The following is a 22,068-nucleotide window of genomic DNA, read 5'->3' as shown; positions in this document are numbered from 1 at the left end:
TTGCACCTGTAGTTTAAAATTATAATAAAACAGATAATGCAGAGGGATACCTCTTTCACAGAATCTATACATTTCTGGGTGGGATTTTATTTCTTGGAATTTCAACAGATAATTTTTGTTTTATTGGAATATCCTTTGGATGGAATTCACATCAGATATTTCATAACAAGAGAGGTTTTAGTAGGCGTTCTAGTAAAACTTTCATACAGTTTAGCCATAGGCATTTTCTCATGAGTGTGTGTCCCCCCCCATACTTTCACAGTCTTCCAACAATTTGATTCATTTTCTGAAACGATGTTACAAGTGGATAAACTGTCCCCACCAGAAAGAACAGTCAAAAAAACTTCAGCCAAACTATTTATTGAAAACTGAAGATTCAAATAAGCAAGAGACTGTTTCTGATGGCTTATAGGTGCCATAGCAGATTCTTTATTACACAGGTACCCTAAAAGGGCTTCCATGAAATATTTTCTTCTTCCTCTAAATTAGAAAAAGTATCTCTAACTTTTGAAAGAATTAGAACTGATAGCTATGGAAAATATTTAAATGGGCTTTGAAAAAAGTCAGGAGCATTATGTCCTATATAAATTGAGATTTTTGGCTCTGATATGATTACATTGCTTGAAATGCATACTTGAAGACATGTAAATGTACTGTGATTTACTCAACACTGCACTCACACAAATAGCACCCCTGCTCATGGCAGTTATAATAATAAACCACACCTGTGCATTGAATCCTACAGCACAACCATTAAGTATAGTAAATAAAACAAGAGTTGGTATGGGTTTGCAGGTACTACATCAGCTGGTTGTGTTCTGTATTTACTGTAAAAATACATGGAGTTGCACAGAAGGACCTACATCAAATCCAAATACCAGAGAGGCTGAAGGGGACAGAATGACCTTCCCTTTTGACCTCTTCAAAGACCAAGTAAAGGTTTGTTTGTCTTTTGACTCTCAGATAAATGATTATGCCATTCCTGTGTATACACACATGAGCAGCTTTAAGAAAACAACACCCATCCCAAACTGCTAACTTTCTGCTGTTTATCATCTGCTGCAAGAATGAATATGACCAGAATTCTTGAACAAGGACAAAAAAAATTATGTTAAACAACCCTTAGTTCTCAGAACTTCAGCATGGATTTTCTGTGTTACTCCATTTTTTGTTTAAGTATCAAAAGCACCAAGCTGATAAATATTTACTGTTCTACTGTCAACAATACCAAAGACACCAGTGATACTGTCACTGTGAAGAAGTGTTGAATCTCTTCCTGAAGAAAGAATTCCAAGTAGGCACCAGTTCATCCTGAGTGCACTGAACTGCTCAGAGAACTGCTTTTGCCTCCACCGTACTCACTACAATTATCATTTTAAAGGTTCAGCTGATTTCCTCTCTCAACCCCAAATTTTGTGTTCTTTCCTTCTGATTTTATGGAAAACTCCAGTTCACAGCCCTTGTTCATAAGTTCAAATTTCTTTCATTATGTACATCTGGACACCCAAGAATAGTACACTAGAAAACATTGCAGCAACAGTTGTTATTAAACTGCCTATTTGTGTTTACTTTTATGATTCCTTTTTATACATTTCTATGTTTATACAACTCTTTATATAATTCCCTTTTTTTTTTCCAACTACATGCTTTCACACTTTGCTAAAATTATTTATTTACATACTACATGTTGAATAAAATTCTCCAGGTCAGCTAGGGAATCGTGAAGAGAATCATCCATGTCTTGACTTCTGAGGAACTTTCGAAGGGTATCTAAAGCATTCAAAGCCTCAGATTTTGATGGTAAAGGCTGTTCAGCTCCCTGAAATTGATCACCTTCCTCCTCATCTTCATCACAAACAAATGTCCCAGCTTTATCTGATTCGCTTTCTTTGGCATGCACCCCTTCGTTATTTGTGGGCATTTCGTAAGTTACCAAGCCATCATCTAGAGCTGCGTATTCCTCCAAAGATAAACCTTCTGGAAACTCCACTCCAGCTGCCTCTGCATATGCAAGCAAATTAAAATCACTTTCAGCCTCTGTGTTGTCACCATTTGCCTTGGTTTCTAATTTGAATCCTGTTTCTTTATAATGTTTTACAATGGTCTCTGGTGTTAATGCCCTCCAGCATAGGTGCAACATCTCAATTGCATCACGAAGAAGCAGCATAAACTCTTCATTACCTTCTACACAGTCAACAAATCTCTTGATGAGACAGTGCCTGTATTTAACCTTCAGACTTCTGATAACCCTTTGTTTCACAGTTGTACATGAAGAAGGGTCTGGAGGAAAGAACATTAACTTGACAGACTTCAGGTTCTTTACTTCTGTGTGAGCTGGGAGAGAATCAACAAGAATAACTACTCGTCGCTGCTGTGCTTGAAATTTGTCATCAAGTTTGTGCATCCACTGTTCAAACACTTGTGAAGTCATCCATGCCATATCATTTCCTACATAATCCACAGGCAGCGACTCCACATCTTTGGAAAAGTGTGGACTTTTGTTTTTTCCTATAATAAGCAAAGGAAGTTTCTCAGAGCCATCCATATTTGTACCCACCACTACAGTTATTCTGTCTTTGCCTAGTTCACCTACAGAACAAGTTTCCCCTTTAAATGCAAATGTGTTATGTGGTAACATCTGATAAAACAATCCAGTCTCCTGAATGTAAAACACGTTTTTTGGCTGATATTCATTTAAATAATAAGGAAGAACATTTTGGTACCAAAGTGTTGAAGCATCTACTGTAGTAGTAGCAGCTGCCTCTGCAGGCTGAGCTCTGAAAACTAATCCATACCTTGACTTGAAACGATCAAGCCAGCCATTACTGCATTTAAAATCATTATGTCCAAGCTTCTGGGCAAAATCATTAGCCTTGAGGCGCAACATAGGACCGTTTACTGGCACCTTCAAGCACTGGGCAATTCGGTACCACTTCACCAGTGCCTCCTCCAGGTCGGTGTAAAAAGCAGTCCTTAGCCTTTTCCTTTTAGGATCAAATCGTAAGGATTCAAAGGCTTCCAAAACTTTTTCTTTATTCTTCATGATTGAAGACAAGGAGTTCTTCTTTATGCCATACTTGGCTGCAATGTCTGCCTTCTTCTCACCACTCTCCACCGCGCTTATGATGTCAATTTTCTCCTCGATAGATATGCTTTTTTTCCTCCTCACTGTGGGTTGGGACAGGGGACTCCCCGAAGCCTCAGCCATGGTGCCAGGGCCGAATTCCAGTGCCGCGCACCCGGGCAGGCACACTGGGGCTCTGCCGCTTTCGGCTCCGGGACGCTTGGATGAGGCCGGTGTCCAGTCCCCTGCTCTGGCCTCAGGGGCATGGCAGTTGGCAGGGGCTGGGGCAGCCTCCCCGTTACAGCTGGCACCCGCACGACAGCGCGCCGCCTGCGGAGCCGGCCCGAGGCCGCGCCTCACGCCGAGGGCTAGACAGGGCCGGTACCACGGCTGGAACCAGTGTACCCACACCCGCCCCACGGGAATGGAGCCACCGCCTCCCGCCGCGCCGACACCACCGCGGGGGGACGGGTCGCCCCTGGCTGCCACCGCCTCTGGGCCTCCAAACCAGGGCCGCCCTCCCAGAAGCATCTGCCGGACGGGGTGAAATTAAAGCGCCGGCAGGAGAGGAGGAGCGGGCAGCGCAGGGCAGGGCTGAGAGGAGCGTGCAAGGCAGGTGGCGCTGCCGGCCGCTGAGGCCCCGACTCCGGTTGCTATGGTTCCGGCTCGGCGGGGTAGCAACCATAGACACACAGGCAACAGCCTAGAGAGGCCGCAGCCCGCCGCCGTCAGCCGCCTTTCCGGCCAAGTGTTTCCGGCTCCTGCTGGTACCGGAGGAGGAAGAAAATAAAGCTGGAGAAGGGGCATCGGCGCCGCCCTGCCCAGCTTCCTCCTCCCCCCTTCCCTTTATCCCTTCCCCCTCGGCACGACACCTCCGGGGTCGCAGCAGTGCCGCCGGCAGGTGAGGGACAGGCTGGAGCGAGGCCTCTGGGCCCCGGGGTCAGGTCGGGCCTGGCCCGGGGCGGGAGTCGCAGCAGTGGGGTTGTACCGCACCTCCCGTTCCGTCCGGTCCTACGTCTCATACCGTGGAAGCGGTCTCCGCTTCCCCAGCAATCCCTTGGCGCTGGCAGCGGGCGGCTAGGCCTGTCGGCGGAACCGAGGGAGCCCGCAGCCGCTAGCGGGGCCCACCGGGGGCTGCCCCCGGCCGCCGTACCCTGCCAGTCACCACAGGTGCTGGCGGCTGGGGTCGGGTGCGCGGGGCGGTTTACGGTCTGCCCATCTCCTTGCTTGTCTATGGCGGGATCTCTGCTTCGGGTGGTGGTGGGCACCCGGAGGGGGCGGGCAGAGGGTGGCTTTCACGAGAGGGAAAGGGCACCTGTTTGTTAGTGGAGGAAGCAAACTTAAGATGCTGCGTAAATTTCATGCCCCTGGGACTTACTCCACACCCTGACGATTACTGCTTTAAGCGTTTCAATTTGTCCTTTTGCAGCTGACTTTTTGTTCTTAAAACATGGGAACACAGTGGTGTTGCGTGACAAGCAGTTGTTGTATTTGGTATTGTTTACAAACCAGAAGCAATACTTCCGGTGTTGCTTATAGTACCTCTCTGATCTATCATTTTTCGCTGAAACCCCCTCATAGCCTTTCATCTTGCGTCCCCTGAACCAGATGTCATATCAGTGTCTAACGTGTTTTTTATGCTTGGTGGAACTCGTAACAAGGAGTTTGCCCTTACTTTGTTATCTAAGTGGCTTTGTTATCTAAATGTTGATTCTGTAGAAAAGATAACAGAAGGGGTTTTTTCAGGGCTGGGGGAGGATGTCATTTGATCAGTGCAACTCTAAACGGCTGTCTGGCTCATACATATGTTTATGCATGTATGTGTGTGTGCATGCATGGTTAAAATGTAAGGAGTAATTAATACAGAAGAACATTAGATTGGAAAAGCTGGAAGCGGAGGCAATATCTTCATCAGCTGCTGCTTTCTGTTTTGGGAGTCATTGAAACCATAATGGGAGCCCATGCCTTAGCTAATACAGAGAAGAGCAGAGTGTTAAGGCATTTAGGGGCAGGTTGACCTAGAGTAGGGAATGTGGAAGTTAGTGGCAGTCCAGTTCTTCAGTCCTTGCCTCTATCATGTCTTGTAACTTTCAAGCATAATTAGATCATGCAAGTGGAGTAGCCAGGGAATTCAAGAGCATAAGGAGGAAACTGTGGTGTGATTGCAGCAGAAACTGTTTGATACAGTTCTTTAAATTCTTCTTAAAACCCAGTTAATCTTAATCTTGACAAGAATTACTGATAAGTGTTCATAGAAATTGAAATTAAGGAAATGTGTTATTGTTATTTTCCACCAGCACTTGCATGTATTGTGGTGTAACAAAAACGTTCATTGTTTATCTATGCAGTGGAGTAATAAAAGTGTAATTAACTTTATTTGGACAAAAGATACCTTGCTTTTGCTTTATTGGCAATTAGTTTAAGATAAGAACTTAAGTGAAGAAGCCAGTGCATCCTGCTCAGAAAAGCAGGTGTAACTGATGAGTATCCCATGGTTCTCATAAGTCATTTACTGAAGTAATGTAACTGTGTGAAGAATAAATCCTTTATTCAAGGCAAACTTATTGTTGAGGATATGTTGATTCATATTTGCATGGATAAGCAAGTAAGAATCTGCCTTTTTTTTATGCGTGCTCTTATAACCACTAACTGTAATTAGTTAAATGTCTCTGAAGTCATCGTCCTGAAGGAGACTTGTTGTTTATAAGCTTTTGCTTTGCTTTCCATTTTACATTGTACTTTGAAGAAATTATATATGTAAATTCCCAAAACTTTAAAATTGTTCACTTTTAGTTATGGTAGGCTACAACTGAGGTTGTAGTCAGCTATGCATTTAAAGTGGCTTTGCCATGGGGGGAGATTTTCAGACTGTTCTGTCCCTCTGTTTTACTCTGGTGCAGTACTTGTGTGGAGTTGCAGGATTGGTCTAGTGGGAAAAAACAAAATCCAGAAGGACACAAGTGATGAGGACAGGGGTTCGGGCTTAGATTAATGTCAGAGTATGGATCAGGCATGTTTATTCCGAATAGGAGATCTTTGATTTGCTGTATTTGCAGATGATGGTAACGAATGTCTTGGTACACTGAACACCTATGATGTTTTAAAGTCATGGCTGCTTTAGTGTAAAGGTAGTGTATAATGCAGAATTCACACTGCATTGAAGATCAGAGAGCTCTTATAAAAAGCCTTTCTCTAATACCTACAGGAGCACTGAGATACAAAAGTCTTTATGCATTTTTTTAATGGAACCTGAAGTACAGGTAACACATGTATGTAGATACCATGTTTGCACAATTTCACATGAACATCTTGCCTTCTGAATCTTTGTAAACATGTAGAAATTTTTTTACCCTTACATCCAGCATTTGATGTTTACATGCCCTTTTTTTTGCCACTGAAGCAGTTATCAGCAAATTCTGTAGTTAAACTAGAATGTGCAGTTAAACTTATAATAAAAGCCACCTTTAATCTACAGGGTGTTTTTCCCTTCTCATGTTCTAAAGTTGTTCAGTGTGATCCTGCAGAGCTGTGTTGAAAGTGTTGCTACTGCTTGTGGGAGAAGAATACTATACAAAAAATTGTGTGTGGGGAGGTGGTAACACAAATAGTGAATTAATTTGGATTTTACAGACTTAATTGTCATTATGCAGTGTCTTCTGCAAGGGCTTATGACGTGATTTGTGCCTTATTGTTAAGAGTTCTTAAGGCAATCAAGAACATCTTTTTTGCAGCTTGTATCATTTAATAGTTTTAAACAGCGTTACCATGGTGTGTAAGTTTATGAGGTACAAACGTAAGTCCAGAATCACTAATGTGGTAAAACTGAGGTACAAATTGTCTTAAGAAGACTGCACTACAAGATGAATTGAGCTTCTTGTTTAACCAGCAAAGCAAAGAAATTACACTCTTCTAGTCTATAATGGAGATGTGTTAACTGCTCAGAAATAAGCTGTTGAGCAGGAGGTTGTTTTCAGCCACAAGCAGAGTTTGGACAGGACTCTGGGGAAAACAGCATGTTTGCTGTGCAGTCTTTCATATTCAAAAGAATTATAGCAAATTAAGACAGACAAATTAGACTTGTTTTTTAATTACTTCAAGGGATTTTGTTGGAGAAAAATCCAGCTTTATTCAGTGGTAGCCCTGAATGTTTTTCTGGGGAAAAAATGTCTTGTGTGTTTAGTTTTCCAAAGTAAAGTAATAGGTTATCTGGTGTACTATTATCTAGATGATTCAGTTTCTCAGCCTTTGTGTCCTTATTTCCCTTGTCATGTGAGCTGCTTACCTTATTAATTATTTGCTTTAATTGAAATGTTTTATAGCTTAGGAACCCCCATATCAATAAAAATAATCATCTCGTCATAGTTTTTCTTAATCTGGTATGTGGCTGAGCATGTATAAAATGGTGGAAGACTTAATGAAGTCATGTGTGAATTATGCTCAATACTGATAGACTGTTTAATTTTTGATGGTTGGTTGTCTCCTCTCAAACAGCTGAGTGAATTGCAGTGTCACCTGTAGTTACCAGCTATTTGAAATGAAATTTAGCTTCTTATGGAAGCTCTTTTAGGTGCATAACTTAACCTTTCATGATCACTGTACTCACATAGCTGATTTCTTGCACATGTGCTCAATGTTACTGACTATACAGGTGAGGGGGTTACTTTTTTGAGAATAAAATGAAAGGGATTCTGTTTCTAGTTAGGTGTAACAGACTTAACAACTTCTTAGGTTGCAGTGGCTTAGCATGAATATAGACTCTCAGTGTTTGGGTAAATCTCATGTCTTAATAAAATTGTGATCTTTGTAATGGTAGGATACAATTAATGTATTGTGCAGGTGATAGTAAAACAGCAGAAAAACGTTGTTTGACTTCCTGGGTTTTACCTTGCGAGCTTAGCTGTCTGTGTGGGGAAAGTTGCTTTGCCAGTGGAAGCTTGTGCTAGATTGTATCCCTAGTCCTGGTTAGATTTTGGAGAGCTAAAGACCTGTTCACCATCAAAAGATGGTTTGCCTTAGAAGAACATGTAAAATAAATGCTTTCTGAAAGTCTACTTTAGTTTCTGTAAGGTGCAACTTCCGGCTCCTTTCAGATCTGTCGATGCATGCCAAACCTATCTCATGTTCCGATATGTCAGAAAACAGCAGTGAAACCACAGCACTTGATGAGTCTCATCCAGCTGCAGAAGAGTTTCAGTCTGACCAGGATGATCATTATATTAGTGTGAAGTCAACCATTCCCAGCAACAGTTTCAGGCCAAAATTTCTCACACAGGGAAGTTAGTATGGGGGTATCATTATCTTGAATGGGTGGGGCTGCTTTTGAGACACTATGAAGAACAATTAGTTCGTAACAAAGGATTACTTCAACCAGTAGTTTATTGGTGTGCTGCAGTATTTGCTTTGTAAGTTGAATAGGTTTAGGTGTGGTAGAGTCTGAAATGTGCAAGTACTGCAGGAAGAAAAGGTGGCAATCTTTGTGCAACTTCCCTATAATAAGGCACTGGATCTGCTGCTAGAATGGTGAATCTTTTGGGGGGATTTTCTTTTGTGCATTAGTTATTCATGCCTAATACATCAATACAAATTTAGGAACTTCTTTAGATTTACTTCAGGCTCTTCCTCCTCTTTTTGCTCTCTCCTCTTTTTGCTCTCTCCTCTTTTTGCTCTCTCCTCTTTTTGCTCTCTCCTCTTTTTGCTCTCTCCTCTTTTTGCTCTCTCCTCTTTTTGCTCTCTCCTCTTTTTGCTCTCTCCTCTTTTTGCTCTCTCCTCTTTTTGCTCTCTCCTCTTTTTCCTCTCTCCTCTTTTTGCTCTCTCCTCTTTTTGCTCTCTCCTCTTTTTGCTCTCTCCTCTTTTTGCTCTCTCCTCTTTTTGCTCTCTCCTCTTTTTGCTCTCTCCTCTTTTTGCTCTCTCCTCTTTTTGCTCTCTCCTCTTTTTGCTCTCTCCTCTTTTTGCTCTCTCCTCTTTTTGCTCTCTCCTCTTTTTCCTCTCTCCTCTTTTTGCTCTCTCCTCTTTTTCCTCTCTCCTCTTTTTCCTCTCTCCTCTTTTTCCTCTCTCCTCTTTTTCCTCTCTCCTCTTTTTCCTCTCTCCTCTTTCCCAAGGATTCAGGTTTTTTTTTATATGCTTAGTTTAAATTGGCTGTGAGCTCCACTTACCAAAGAGCACTTGATTCAGCAATCATACTCAGTGTTTCAACAGAAGTACTGTTGTGGTTTGGTGGTTTAATTTCATCTCAGATCAGTAAGCTTACTATTGTTGTGTGAGGTTGCAGGAACATGCATCCAGAGGCAAAGATAAATGGCTGCTGGTTTTGTCAGTAGACTACAGTTAGAGTAAGTATTTGGTCAAGGTCAGGTTGGACAGAGCTTTAAGCGACATGGTCTGGTGTGAGGCATCTCTGCCCTTGGCAGGGGGGTTGGAAATAGATGATCCTAAGGTCCTTTCCAACCCTATTATACAGTTCTGTGAGATGCTGCACTGCAGAAGTAAGCTGATGCTGTGCCTGAAAGCAGTCTTTCATTCTCAGTTTCTTACTGCATTGTCACACTTTCTGTTTCATAGGTGCATGTGTTAGAGCTGTGTGATGAACTAATTTGAACGGGAATATTACCTATCCTGTTTTTGAGCCTTGGGCATCTTCTTTTAACATGCAGTGTTTCTGCAGTCTTTTTTGTCTGTACAAATGCATTGGTTTTGCCCAGGGAGCAGGTAGGGGAATGGGGAAAGCTGTTGGAGGGAAGAGTTAGGGGTAAAGGGCAGCAAAAAGGCCAAGGAATTGTTTTTGGCAGCAGTGTTAGCTTTGGCTGTTGACTAAAATGCAGGTGATGTTTTCTTGTTTTGGCTGCACCAAATTAGCAGTTTACCCTACTTCCATTTTTCAGCTGCTCATTTCATGTCTTTGGTGCTTGTCTGGCCTCATTGCAAACTGAATCAACTCACTGAAACTGTGGGGAAAAATAACCTGATGGAAAGGTCTGTTGCCAGGCTAGTGAGTTGAATGTGTTTACAGTGCAATCAGGTGAGTCACTGGGAGATGGGACACTAGCTCACAGTAGGGGCTTGGAAAGCAGAGTAATGAAATGTCATTCTTTCAGCAATGGGAAATAATGTTTTAGTGCATACCTAACTTGAAACTGAAGTCAGCAAGTTGTATTTTGCTTTCTGTGAACTTGGTACATAGATTTGGCTTGGGTAAGAATGCCTAAAAAATGTGTATTGCTTCCTACTTGTCTTAGATGTTATAAGGTGTCCAGAGAAGCTGATGAATTTTTGCTTTCTCATTTACTACAGAAATGTATACATATGTGTGAGCATGTATATCTCTGAAGAAATGCATAAACATCAGTGTACAATATTAGCAAAATTATTTGAGATTCTTGATGAAAAGGATCCAAGGCAAATATTCGTTTTGCCTTTAATTAAATTTGGAGATGCAGCTTTGTGATCCCTGCCAAATGAAGTGCATCCCCTGACAGTATAGGACTTCCCCATGACACTTTCCTGACAATTTGCAGAAAGAACAAAAATAGCTGTGTAAGCCTGTGCTGACATTTCAGTGTTGTTAAGTGATTTGAAATCTGTTCTCTCTGCAGAAATTTTTTAAAAGCTGTGATCTCAGACATTTGGCCTCTTCTGACCCTTTGACTGAAAAGAGCTTGTTCCCTTTTTAGGACTTCTAAGGGAAAAAAAAACCCTTTTCTCAGGTACTTGTTGATGGTGTAACTTGTCAGTCTGGCACAGGTGTAGGGGCTGGTTTGAGCACTGCAGGTGACTTTTATGTAAGCCTGAACATTTGGAAATTCTTGGTTTCTTAGTTTTGGAGAGTGTTATGGTGCCGTTCCCTCTTAAGGTGCCTGTAAACACCCTCTGCAGGTGTAGATTTCTTCTGAGAATGTCTCAGACCTTAGGTCATTCTTGAAAGCAGTGGTTTCACAGCTGCTGCTACTGTTCATAATGCAGCTGCATTTTGAAAGTAACTTTGATTCTTGAATTGCATCAGTGCTTTCAAGTTCTTGTTTCTGCATTTCACTTCAGATTTACTGCTGTTGGCTGAATAAGAGTTGTATACCAACAGTTCAGTCAGAAGGTGGCACTATATTATGCTAAAATGAGCAAGTTAAACTATTTTGAAGCTTTGAATCATTACTTCCTATAGTTTTAGCTAGTACAATCTTGGTGGATTTTTTTTTCCCATTTTTCTTGGTGGCTTTTTGGGGTTTTTTTGTTTAGCCAAGTTCATAATTTTACAGCTTGAGGTACATAAAATACTCTTACATGTCAAGTGTGTGTAGAAAATATTTGTCTGGCCCCATGTCTCATTTTTGTTTGGCACCCCCTGACCCTCTTATCAATGGGTTAAATTTTAGTGTTTCTTTTCTCTTGGATCTTGAAGCTTTCCATTACTTCTCTGAGTTGTGCTAGCATATGAATGTGATTTGGGCGTGTGGTTAAATGAATATATACAGACCTAGTATATCAGAATATTAAAAATAGGAGTTTGAAATAAAATCAGCTGTCATAAGACCTATACATCAAGTATTTTCATATAGATTACTCACTGGAAATTAAAGACAAATGCTAACCTGTTTCTTCTTATACTGTAGGAAGGTGCAATGGCTCAAGAGTCTCCCAAAAACTCAGCGGCAGAAATTCCTGTGACTAGCAATGGACAGCTGGAAGATTCTCATGAGCACAGCTTTAACAGGGTAAGAATTTTGTTTGCTGTCTAACAAGGTACCATTATCAGAAATGCTAAAGTTACAATGCAGTGCATAACAGACTGCACTTGACATAGTTTTCTAGAGCTTTAATGGCAAAACTCCTTTGAAGCTCAGAAGGCATGCTAGAGCACATGAAAAACAACAAGGTGCTTGGTGACAGCCAGCATGGCTTTACTAGGGGAAAATCCTGCCTGACCAATTTGGTGGCCTTCTATGACGGGGCTACAAAAGTGATGGACAGGGGTGGAGCAGTTGATGTCATCTACCTGGACTTGTGCAAAGCATTCGACACTGTCCCACATGACATCCTTGTCTCTAAATTGGAGTGTCATCAATTTGATAGGTGGACCACTCAGTGGATAAAGAACTGGCTGGATGGTCACACTCAAAGAGTTGTGGTCAACGGTTCAATGTCCGGGTGGAGATCAGTAACGAGTGGTGTCCCTCAGGGATCGGTGTTGGGACCAGTCTTGTTTAATATCTTTGTCGCTGACATGGACAGTGGAATTGAGTGTGCCCTCAGCAAGTTTGCCGATGACACCAAGCTGTGTGGTTCTGTTGATATGCTAGAGGGAAGGAATGCCGTCCAGAGGGACCTTGACACACTTGTGAGGAGGGCTGATGCCAACCTCATGAAGTTTAACCATGCCAAGTGCAAGGTCCTACACCTGGGTGGGAGCAATCCCAGGCACAGCTACAGGTTGGGCAAAAAGGAAATTCATGGTAGTCCTGTGGAGAAGGATTTGGGGGTGTTAGTCAATGAGAAAATGAACATGAGCCAGCAGTGTGCACTCACAGCCCATAAAGCCAACCGTATCCTGGGCTGCATCAAAAGGAGCGTGACCAGCAGGTCAAAGGAGGTGATCCTGCCCCACTACTCTGCTCTCGTGAGACCTCACTTGGAGTATTGTGTGCAGTTCTGGTGTCCTCAACATAAAAAGGACATGGAACTGTTAGAACAAGTCCAGAGGAGGGCCATGAGGATGATCAGGGGACTGGAGCACCTCCCATATGAAGACAGGCTGAGAAAGTTGGGGCTGTTCAGCCTGGAGAAGAGAAGGCTGCGTGGAGACCTCATAGCAGCCTTCCAGTATCTGAAGGGGGCCTACAGGGATGCTGGAGAGGGACTATTCATTAGGGACTGTAGTGATAGGACAAGGGGTAACGGGTTGAAACGTAAACAGCAGAGGTTTAGACTGGATATAAGGAAGAAATTCTTTACTGTTAGGGTGGTGAGGTACTGGAATGGGTTGCCCAGGGAGGTTGTGAATGCTCCATCCCTGGCGGTGTTCAGGACCAGGTTGGATGAAGCCTTGGGTGATATGGTTTAGTGTGAGGTGTCCCTGCCCATGGCAAGGGGGTTGGAACTAGATGATCTTGAGGTCCTTTCCAATCTTAACTATTCTATGATTCTATGATAATGTGATTGCACATTGCAATTTTGTATAAAAGGCATGCTAGCAGTGGCAGATATTTCTGAGCATAAAATAGTGTGAAGAATTGGGTGCTCTGTATTGCACAATCAAGAATGCTGCTACATTCTTGTTGAGGATATTGATTTTTAATCAGAAAATTTTAGTCATAAATAGGACAGCAAGCATTTTTAAAATGAGAGACTCAGTAGCCTGAATTCACAGGACTTGTTAAAGCCTAAATTTTTTATGCATAAGTATCAAATTGTTCAGGGCAAGCTACTTCTAAGTGATATTAGGTTTGCGTGCAACTTGCCTAAAGGTAAAGAAAGTCACGTTCTGATTTGAAGTTGTAAATAGGAAAGAAGCAACTTGGGTTGAAACCGAAAAATCACTACGGTATTGCTGTATGCTGTATGGATGACATCTGATTTGTTGTGTGTTAGAAAAAGAAGTTACACTTCCATGATCATCTGTCTGTAATTTTGAGTTTTTTCCCTTAACATCGATATATTTTACTATCAGTTCTTGTCGTGCTTGCTGTCCAGCAGAGGGTGCTGTGGTACAGTTTATGGAATTTGGGATTGGTTTTATTTTGTATTTCAGTTGGAAATATGAAGGCAAGTTAATTGTCCACATATATTTGATACTTGCTGAGACTTAGATTTTAAGGAAATATCTAACTTTAACAATCCCGTGCTGACTTGCAGTGAAGGATTATTTCTAAAAGAAATACTGATAAGAGCTTCAACATCTTATTCTGTTCTGCTAAAATCCTGATTAGAGGTGGGGAACTTCATCAGTTTAAAAATAAATGACATAAACGTCCTGAATATTGGTGAAATAAGCATCTACCTGATTTTGTCTTCTGGTTTTAGCTTTAATGGAAAAACTCCTTCAAAGCTGATGAGTTATTGTTAAAGCTTACCGAAAAACCCAAAGCAGGTATTGAACATTGCAATAACTTTTTTGTCTGAAAGTTGTGTTAATAGTGGCAAGTTTTTTTTTAAAGCTAAGCAGTGTAAAGTTTTGGGTGCTCCGTAATGCACAATCAAGTGTATAAATTTCAAATTATTGATTCTAAGCCTTGAGGATACTGATTTTTAAAGCAGCAGTTTTATTCATAAAGCAGAAAAGCAAGCATTTAAATATATATTAAGAGTATAGTTTAAAACATGTTTGATATTATCTTTATAACTAAAATTAATTTAAATATGTAGAAATATGTATTTAAAATATTAAAAATAAAAATACATTCTGAAAATAACATCAAAAGCCATTTGATTATGCTTTCGGGGTAGCTGTATAGGGAGCATGGCTGTAAAGTATAAAGCTTCGTGAGATGGAAAGGCATCCATATTAGGGCTCTTACTGAAAAATACTGCACTTACCAGTGGGCATTTTTTCTGCTTCTGCTGAATTGACCATGATTATTTTATAAATAGCACTGCAGTGAGGGAAAGCTTATGTTTAAGATTTGTCATTAAACTAAGGTCTACCAGTAACATAATGTAAAAATGTTTAATGAAATAAAATTAAGACTGAATGTCAATAAAGATGTACCTGTGTCTAGGGGGTAACAGAAGTACACCTTGAAGTGGTAATGAATTTGGCTTCACCTGCAAGTAGAGAAACAGGTTTACTATTTCTAAGCCTGATGATCCTGATGCTGCCATGGTTTGATGCTGCTAAGTTTTCTTTTCCTTATGTAATAATTGCTTTTTCAGTGTAGTACTTATTTCTTAGTTACAGTAAATGAAACTTGTGCTCTTGTTGACTGGGTCAGAGCCTTTATTCAGTCAAAATATTATCACAATTTTCTACAGCAGGTTGAAATGTTAGGTGATTTTTGTCTGTGGCCCCATATAAAAGTTGAAGTAGGTTTTTGCTGGCATGCAAATAATTTTGCTGGTTTGGAGTCAGCTATATTTTGAGACTGCCACTTTCACAAAAATTTGCCAAATACTTGGTCAAGTTGCAGGAAATTTATACTGTGCAACCATATTTGAGTTTCCTGCTGTACTTATTTTTATAATGCTTATTTTGAGATCAATGAAGGTGAAATGCACTTTAATTATTTTAACCGTCATGTACAAGTTAACACCTGCATGTGTGATCTAAACTCAGAATATGTGATAATCAAGGCTGCTTATAAACAAAATACAGAAAACAAACTTCTTGGAATTAACATCTAGGTCTGTTTACTAATCTGGTAGTCTTGAATTCTAATATTTAGTTTCTATTAATCTTGCTTTGTGTTTGTTATTTCTAATCCTTAATGCTACAATTTCTTTTTTTCACTGCCAGGTAATTTTTTGTTTTAACCTAAAGCAGTATGCATTGCACCACAAAACTTCTGTGCCAAGTTTTCAAGGGTCTTTTTTCCTATTGACGTATGGAAATGGCAAGCCAAATACTGGTTTTTAAGAGGTAGCTTAAGAAAGAGGCAATAAACCATTACCACTTTATGTTGTACTGTTACCACAGTGCTTGGGAAGAGTATGTGGGCACAGTATAGAACACTTGAACTCCAATATATTGACTTCAGTTACCTTCTTGGGAAGCTGGGCAACAAAGTTATCTTAATTTCTCGTTTTCTTACTGCTCTCATCAGGGAGGCATTCTTCTAGATGATGTACAGTTCAGATGTAAGCAATGAAACACTATTTCTTCTCTATTTTTTAATTAGGTCTTCTTCAGCTATTTTGTGACAAACACTTGAGCAGCTTTGATTGTATGTTTTTGATAAACTGAGTAAAGGGATAGTTGTACAAACTCTTCTTCAGAGTTCTCCAGTTACAAAACTAAGCTTTTCTCTCTTCTCACATTCTGTTTAGTACTTCCATCAGAATCTCGTCCGTAAGCTGCTCAGGCATGAAAAGGCACATTTATTTTCTGCCAAATGCAGTATTTGTATACACTCAAGCATGAGAAGTATTTAATTTTGCAAGGCAATGCAGTGCAAATTTTTCTTTTTGAACCTGGAAATAGCAAGCAGGGTTGCTCCTTCTTTGAAGAAAAATGCCATTATTTTTGCAGAGCATCAGACAGCACAGATTGCCATAATGTCATTTCAGAAGGAAGCATATTAGTTCCAGTCTTGTGGGAATGTGTTGTAGCACTATGTGATGCATCATCTTGGTTCCTTATGTTTAAGAAAAAGAATCAAAAGCATATTTATAAGGTAAATTAAATAAGCATTTGCCTAACTGTGAAGTCTTGTTCAGAAATATGCCGCTACATTCTAATTCGGTCTTGTTTGTAATAATAAGAGATGCCTGTGGAATTCTGACAAGTTTTGACCTGCCTGTATGATGGAAGAAAACTTTTTTAACTAAAAAGGGTGTAGTTTCTAACATCATGGGATTAAATATGTGTCCTTTCATTACAAAAAAGCTTGACCCAGTGCTTTTCAGCTCTCCAAGCTCTGTTGAACTCACTTAAACATTAAAAACTTCGTGTATAAAAGCATTTGCCAATGTTTGCATGTTTGTTAGTCTGTCTTAATAACAGAGGACTTCAGCATTTCCTAATCAAACATGTTTTTCTTACTGCTTTGTGCAAGAAAACTCAACATACAAAAAAGTCTCATTGGTTTATGTTCTCCACTGGTTTATTTCTTTCACCCTTGACTTTGAGAACAGTTTTCCTCACATGCTATTATAATTATGTAATTAGAATAGTGGGATTTTAATGTCACTGAGGGGATTTGGAGCTGAGGACTGTGGGAAGGAGTGAGGAAGTGTGTTATTCCTAATTCAATACAGTGCCATATAGTGTGAAAGCTGTATAGGAATAAATTAAATTAATCAGGAAACTGTTCATTGTGCCTGAAAAGGTATTCAGGCAGTTGTAAGTTATTATGTTTAAACTATTCTACAAAATCAGTATGAAGTTCTTCTGACTCTCTGAAATTGTTGTTCCAGTTGTTTCCTTTTATTTTCAGTATAGACTGTCTTCTCTGGCTGTTTTTGTACTCTTATGGGGACAAATCTGCTACTAAACATTTGTATGTAATATCAGTAATAAACTTTAGGCTGCAAAAGAGAACTAACCTTTGTTGTGAGTCTTTAACTGATCTTCTTAGAATTATGAAATAAGCTCTGGGATCTGGTGACTTTGTGTTCAGTATCTTGTTCTGTGATTGTAATGCCAGCCTGCACAAATAGATAAGATTAATTCTTTTTTGTCTTTTGCCTTCTGAAAAAAATGCCAAGCCTTGTCACTCCCATTCTGTCTGAACCGTGTGAGTCCATCTCGTAGGTTTTTAACGTGGTTAGATTTTACGCTGGGAAATGATATTTTAATTAATGTAGAGATATTTAAAGTATATTTCTGTGTGTCAGTTCTACAAAACTGTTTCTAGGAGATGAAACAAGAAAAATTCAGTCTTTGTTGCCAAGTAGTCTGCTTCATACAGTCTTAAAAACTAAAGACATGAATGTTAATGAGGAAAGTAAAAGGGATGCTAATTTAAAACTTCATATACATATAGGTAAGTCAAATGGGATAAAGTAGAAGGGACTTCTGAGTGAAGAGCAATGTATTGGAGAGCAGAAAAAATCTGTCAGCCTGTCTTGTTTGCCACTTCAACATAGAATAAAGCTGAAGCTCTCCTCCCATTTGGTTTTTATGCTTGAATTTATATTGATGTGAGGATTTAGTAGTTGAATTCATGTAAAATAGGAGCTGAGTGACCTGTTAGATCAAAGAGAAGAAGAAAATGCTGAATACATACATGCAGCTCTACAAGTTAGGATAAGAAGTTAAAGTTGAGGGCCAGTTATCTTACTGGATAGATGCTATGTCTATCTACATAACACTTTGTTTCATGGCACTTGTAATCTTTAAAACTTTAAATTGGGAGCTTTACAATCAGATGTGGTACAAATTTTTCCTGCAGGTGACTTGAGTAGTTCTATTTAAAATGTCATCCATCATTAAAAAATAAAAAAGCATATGTTGTTCCCAGTTTAGTTGCTCCACTTTTAATAGACTACTTGAACTAGCTAGTGGTGTGGAGGTTCTGAAACATTTTTATTCAAGGTAATAAGGGCAAACAAAACCATATCTATTAAACTTCCTGTTGGTACTAAGCAAAAGATAATGCTTAGTCATGCATTATAATGGACTGACAAAACTAAGAAATGAATAGTGTTGTTTGCTCACTTCTGCCTTAGTTTCCTGTATCTACAAAGTAAGTTTCTACAGATAAAGAAGCAATGCAATTCTGTTATCTTTCCCCTTTTCATTTTAGCTTATTATGGGTAGCATGGATGGGAAGTATCTTTTGGATAATAGTACTGTAACCCAACCAACATTTCTTTATAAGCATGCATTCTGAGCAACTCCTTTGCTGTGTCTGCTGTTTTAACAGGATTGATATGTCAAAAATCCTTACTGGTTCATGTAGGTGATCTGTATAATAAACTGATGAATATCCCTGTGACTAATGTAAATAAGGCTAACTTTACTAAAATATGTTTAGTTTAATATGGTGACTTGCACTAATTAAAATGAGGTTTTAACAGAGGGTTAAAGTGGTTAAAATGCTCTGTGCAATATAGGTTTGCACAGTCTTGAGTAGACCTAAGTAAGCTAGTATAGCTGTTCTGTGTCCCTTTATTTTATGCTTTTGCTGCTTTGAGCTCTTAGTGTGCTAAAGGACTTAAAAATAGGGCAGGTAATCAAACCTTTTGACTTATTGGAAATCTGAGTTGTAAGATTTTTATACCTCTAGCTCTGGATCTCAGTGAAGTTACCATGTTAAAAATAGTTCTGCTAACTGATAATTGCATGAATGTGCAATGGCTTTCAGCCTCATAAAATTGGAAATTATGAATTAAGCTGGGGGAGGGGAGGAGGTCGTGGTAATCCCTTAACAAATTTGTGAGTTTGAAATGTATCAGCAAATTCTGGTGAATTCTAAAGACTTTATTTCCCTTTTATGAAGAAGGGGAAAAGTCACTTAGAGTTTGAAAGCAGATCTTGTGATCATCAAACTCTTCTCTTAACTAGAAAAGCAATATGTAGTCAAAGTACAGTCACCTTATAGTAGGGGAATCTGTCTTCACTTCCCCTGTTGCAACAGCAGACCTACATTTGGTGGGAACAAAGAAATCTTTATGTTGCCTTCTTACCACTCTAAAATCTTAAGTACTGTAATACCTTCTCAGGAATGTGAAATTTTGTGCATGTCTTTTCTTAATCTAAGGCTGTTTCTAAGTTATTCTTTGTAAATTATTGAAGGAATAGATGGCTTTGTCAGAATGACTGCAGATTTTTGGGTGGCTATTCCTGTTTATCTACCTTTGTGTAAAAAATAAAACAGCAAACATGTTGCAAGAATGACGTGTTAAAATTTGAAGCTTACATGCAGAAGTGTGTCTCCACTGAACAGTAACCTGTATGTTTATAAACAACAAAAAGGTAGTGTTTTGATGATCACTGACTTTGATGGCAATTCTGGTCATGTATGCATCAACAAATGGTAAATCTTTCTTTTAAATTCATGTGCAAGGCTGTGTTTTTTCAGCAGAGTGTATTTCAATTGGTTAATATAAATGTTTAAAATGGGTTTGAAACCAGTTCTTTACATTGGACTTTGCCTTTTTGCCAATGAACAAAGTATAGCTCTCCTCAAACAAGTATGTTTGTATACATATACATACATATGTGTATATTTATGTAAATACCCTGATGTGTATATAAACACAACTGTAGATCTTAATAATTTCTGTGCTCCAAATATCAGGGTTTTATTTAAGAGATGGATGTGTTATGATAACTGGTTTAAGTGTAGTTTGTTCAGCCTGTGTTTAGCTTGAAATTAGAATTAAGTTGAATGTACATAAGTAGTACAAATGCTTAAGTTGAGATATAAACTTTTGTCTTTACAAAGCAGATGTTCTGCATTTTAACCTTAAGTACAGATGATTGCTTAGATTCCTATTGTGAACGTGCTTCAGCAGGTTAGCTGTCTATGTTTATTTGGCTACAGATTTAGTTATTTCTAAAAGCTATACAATGTGCCAAGGTGCCTTCAGGAAAAAAAAGGGTGCCGTGTCCTTTTTATTAAATCAATACTCAGTACATCTCCTCTCCAGTTTGGTTATCCTCTTTCAAGTCTCTCTGCTTTTTCAGCTCCTAGTAACTTGCTACTTTTAGAGTTAAGTGGACTCTGTTAGCCAAACTAAGTTGAAGTAGAGGCATACCACCAACTGCAAGTACTTAAATGGAAGCACCAGTGTTAAGTCAGTTGTGAAGACAACACTAATATATCCAGTGTTGTGATGCACGTAATTTGTGAGATCAGGTTCTGCATGTGACTATTATTTGTTATTCATGCTGAGGGTTTTCAGTGTGCTTTTGCTTGTTTGTTTGGATTTTTTTTGGTATAATGCTTCAGATACATAAATACAGTTTAATTATTCTTAAATAGGTATTCCATATGAGTGAAAGTACAGCTATAGGTGTAGGTTGCTCTGTTTTACAGTAACATCCTGGGTTTTCAATGTCAACAAGATTTCTGTTCTGTTGGAATTCATATGTTTATAGCTCTTCCTTTTCCTGCCAGGAGTTTGTCTTAAACTAGAGACAGCTAACTGAGTCTGTGGGGATGTGATCCAAAGTCACTTCTTGACAATCTGAGCCTCTAGGCAGTATCATGTTTAGGCACTAGCTTGCTTCTGGTTTGTGCATGGAACAACTACAGTAATATGTCAAACATGAATTGGATTTTAAAGCTTGTGTTTTCTTTGTAATTAGGAGCATTGCATATATCATAAATAGTTAACGCATGTGTTCAGACACTGACATCTTAAATCTACATATAGTTTTTCCTCTGCAAATTTCACTATTGCTTTGTGATCTTTTTTGCCTCTGTATGGAAGCAGAGGGGGTGCAGAAGAGTACGTGACTCCAGAAACTGCCAGTTTTCCAATTTTTTTAATGCTTTATGAAGTATGTTTTAATTTTTTGCTTTCACTTCGAGTAGTCTTTCACTGAGCTTTTGCTTTTATTTATTAGTGGGTTTAAAATGCTTTGAATATTGGAACTTTTTTAAAGCTCTAAGTATATTCCATAATATCAGATGGCTGGAAATAATAGTCAAGGAAACCTTTGGGAGTCATTTGTAGAGGTGGGTGAGATAGCAGAACTGGGTGTTAGGATGGTATATGAATTATGGTGTATGAATTCATAGTTCAGTACTAGGCCTTGCTTGGGTTTTTGTGAAGACTTCATTTGCTTGAAAATTGGTTGTACTGCTTAATCTGTCTCTCAGAAGTTAAAAAAGGTGATCTTGGGCAACTTTAGATCTATGGGCTTCAAAAGCAAACAGAAGCAAATGGCAACTTCGTGCTGTGAGATGTTGACTCAGTGCTCAGAAGGAAGCTGTTGAAATGATAGTGCCTTTTAGATGTTTCTCCCATATCAAATATTAGAGAGATTTCGTGTGCTATTGGTAGAAATAAAGATTGCTGTGAATTTTGAAGCTATTTCTTGCTCAATGCCTTTTGTTTGTTTGTTTTAGCTTTAACGTTATGATAATTTCTTACATATTTTTGGTTTGTAAGATGTTGTTTGCACTTAGTTTTGGGTCATTCTGTACCCCTGTAAGTTTTTAACTGGAAATGTTATTAAACTGATATGGTTGTTTGGACCAGCTTCAGACTACATACAAATGTTTTGGGCCCCATTTTTGGTAACTGCTGCTCTAAGAGATGGCATTCTGGTTGTTCATCAGTAAAAAAATATTCCAGAATAAATACACAGGCTGTAATTAGTGTTTCTTGTTCATTTATGTTCTATTTGTGCATTGCAGTAGAATGCTGTGACACCAGTGAAGATGTTCCAGGCTAAAGGCAAAAAGTGC

At 39.3% G+C, this 22,068-nt stretch overlaps 2 protein-coding genes across 3 annotated transcripts in view; one reads left to right on the top strand and one right to left on the bottom strand.

The window, feature by feature from the left end:
* Nucleotides 1-470: 470 nt before the first annotated feature.
* On the bottom strand, nucleotides 471-3,233 carry TIGD4 (tigger transposable element derived 4). The gene has a single exon (XM_005149013.3). It carries the CDS (start codon nucleotides 3,206-3,208, stop codon nucleotides 1,670-1,672), a length of 1,539 nt encoding a protein of 512 aa, XP_005149070.1. The 5' UTR covers nucleotides 3,209-3,233; the 3' UTR covers nucleotides 471-1,669.
* A 566-nt stretch (nucleotides 3,234-3,799) lies between these two features.
* Nucleotides 3,800-22,068, top strand: part of ARFIP1 (ARF interacting protein 1) — a 44,660-nt gene continuing 26,391 nt past the window's right edge. For both annotated transcript variants that reach the window (XM_031048802.1, XM_031048801.1), the window contains exons 1-2: nucleotides 3,800-3,965; nucleotides 11,665-11,766. In XM_031048802.1, coding sequence (XP_030904662.1) covers nucleotides 11,674-11,766 — 93 coding nt within the window. In that variant the 5' untranslated portion in view covers nucleotides 3,800-3,965; nucleotides 11,665-11,673. The remainder of the gene's footprint in view (nucleotides 3,966-11,664; nucleotides 11,767-22,068) is intronic.

The sequence above is a fragment of the Melopsittacus undulatus genome, chromosome 7, assembly GCF_012275295.1.
Source record: "Melopsittacus undulatus isolate bMelUnd1 chromosome 7, bMelUnd1.mat.Z, whole genome shotgun sequence".
NCBI lineage: Eukaryota > Metazoa > Chordata > Aves > Psittaciformes > Psittaculidae > Melopsittacus > Melopsittacus undulatus.
This window is presented reverse-complemented; position numbering and strand designations above follow the sequence as displayed.

Bases quoted from the DNA above. Each gene is read 5' to 3' on its own strand.
- TIGD4 (XM_005149013.3), bottom strand. From the start codon at position 3,208: ATGGCTGAGGCTTCGGGGAGTCCCCTGTCCCAACCCACAGTGAGGAGG.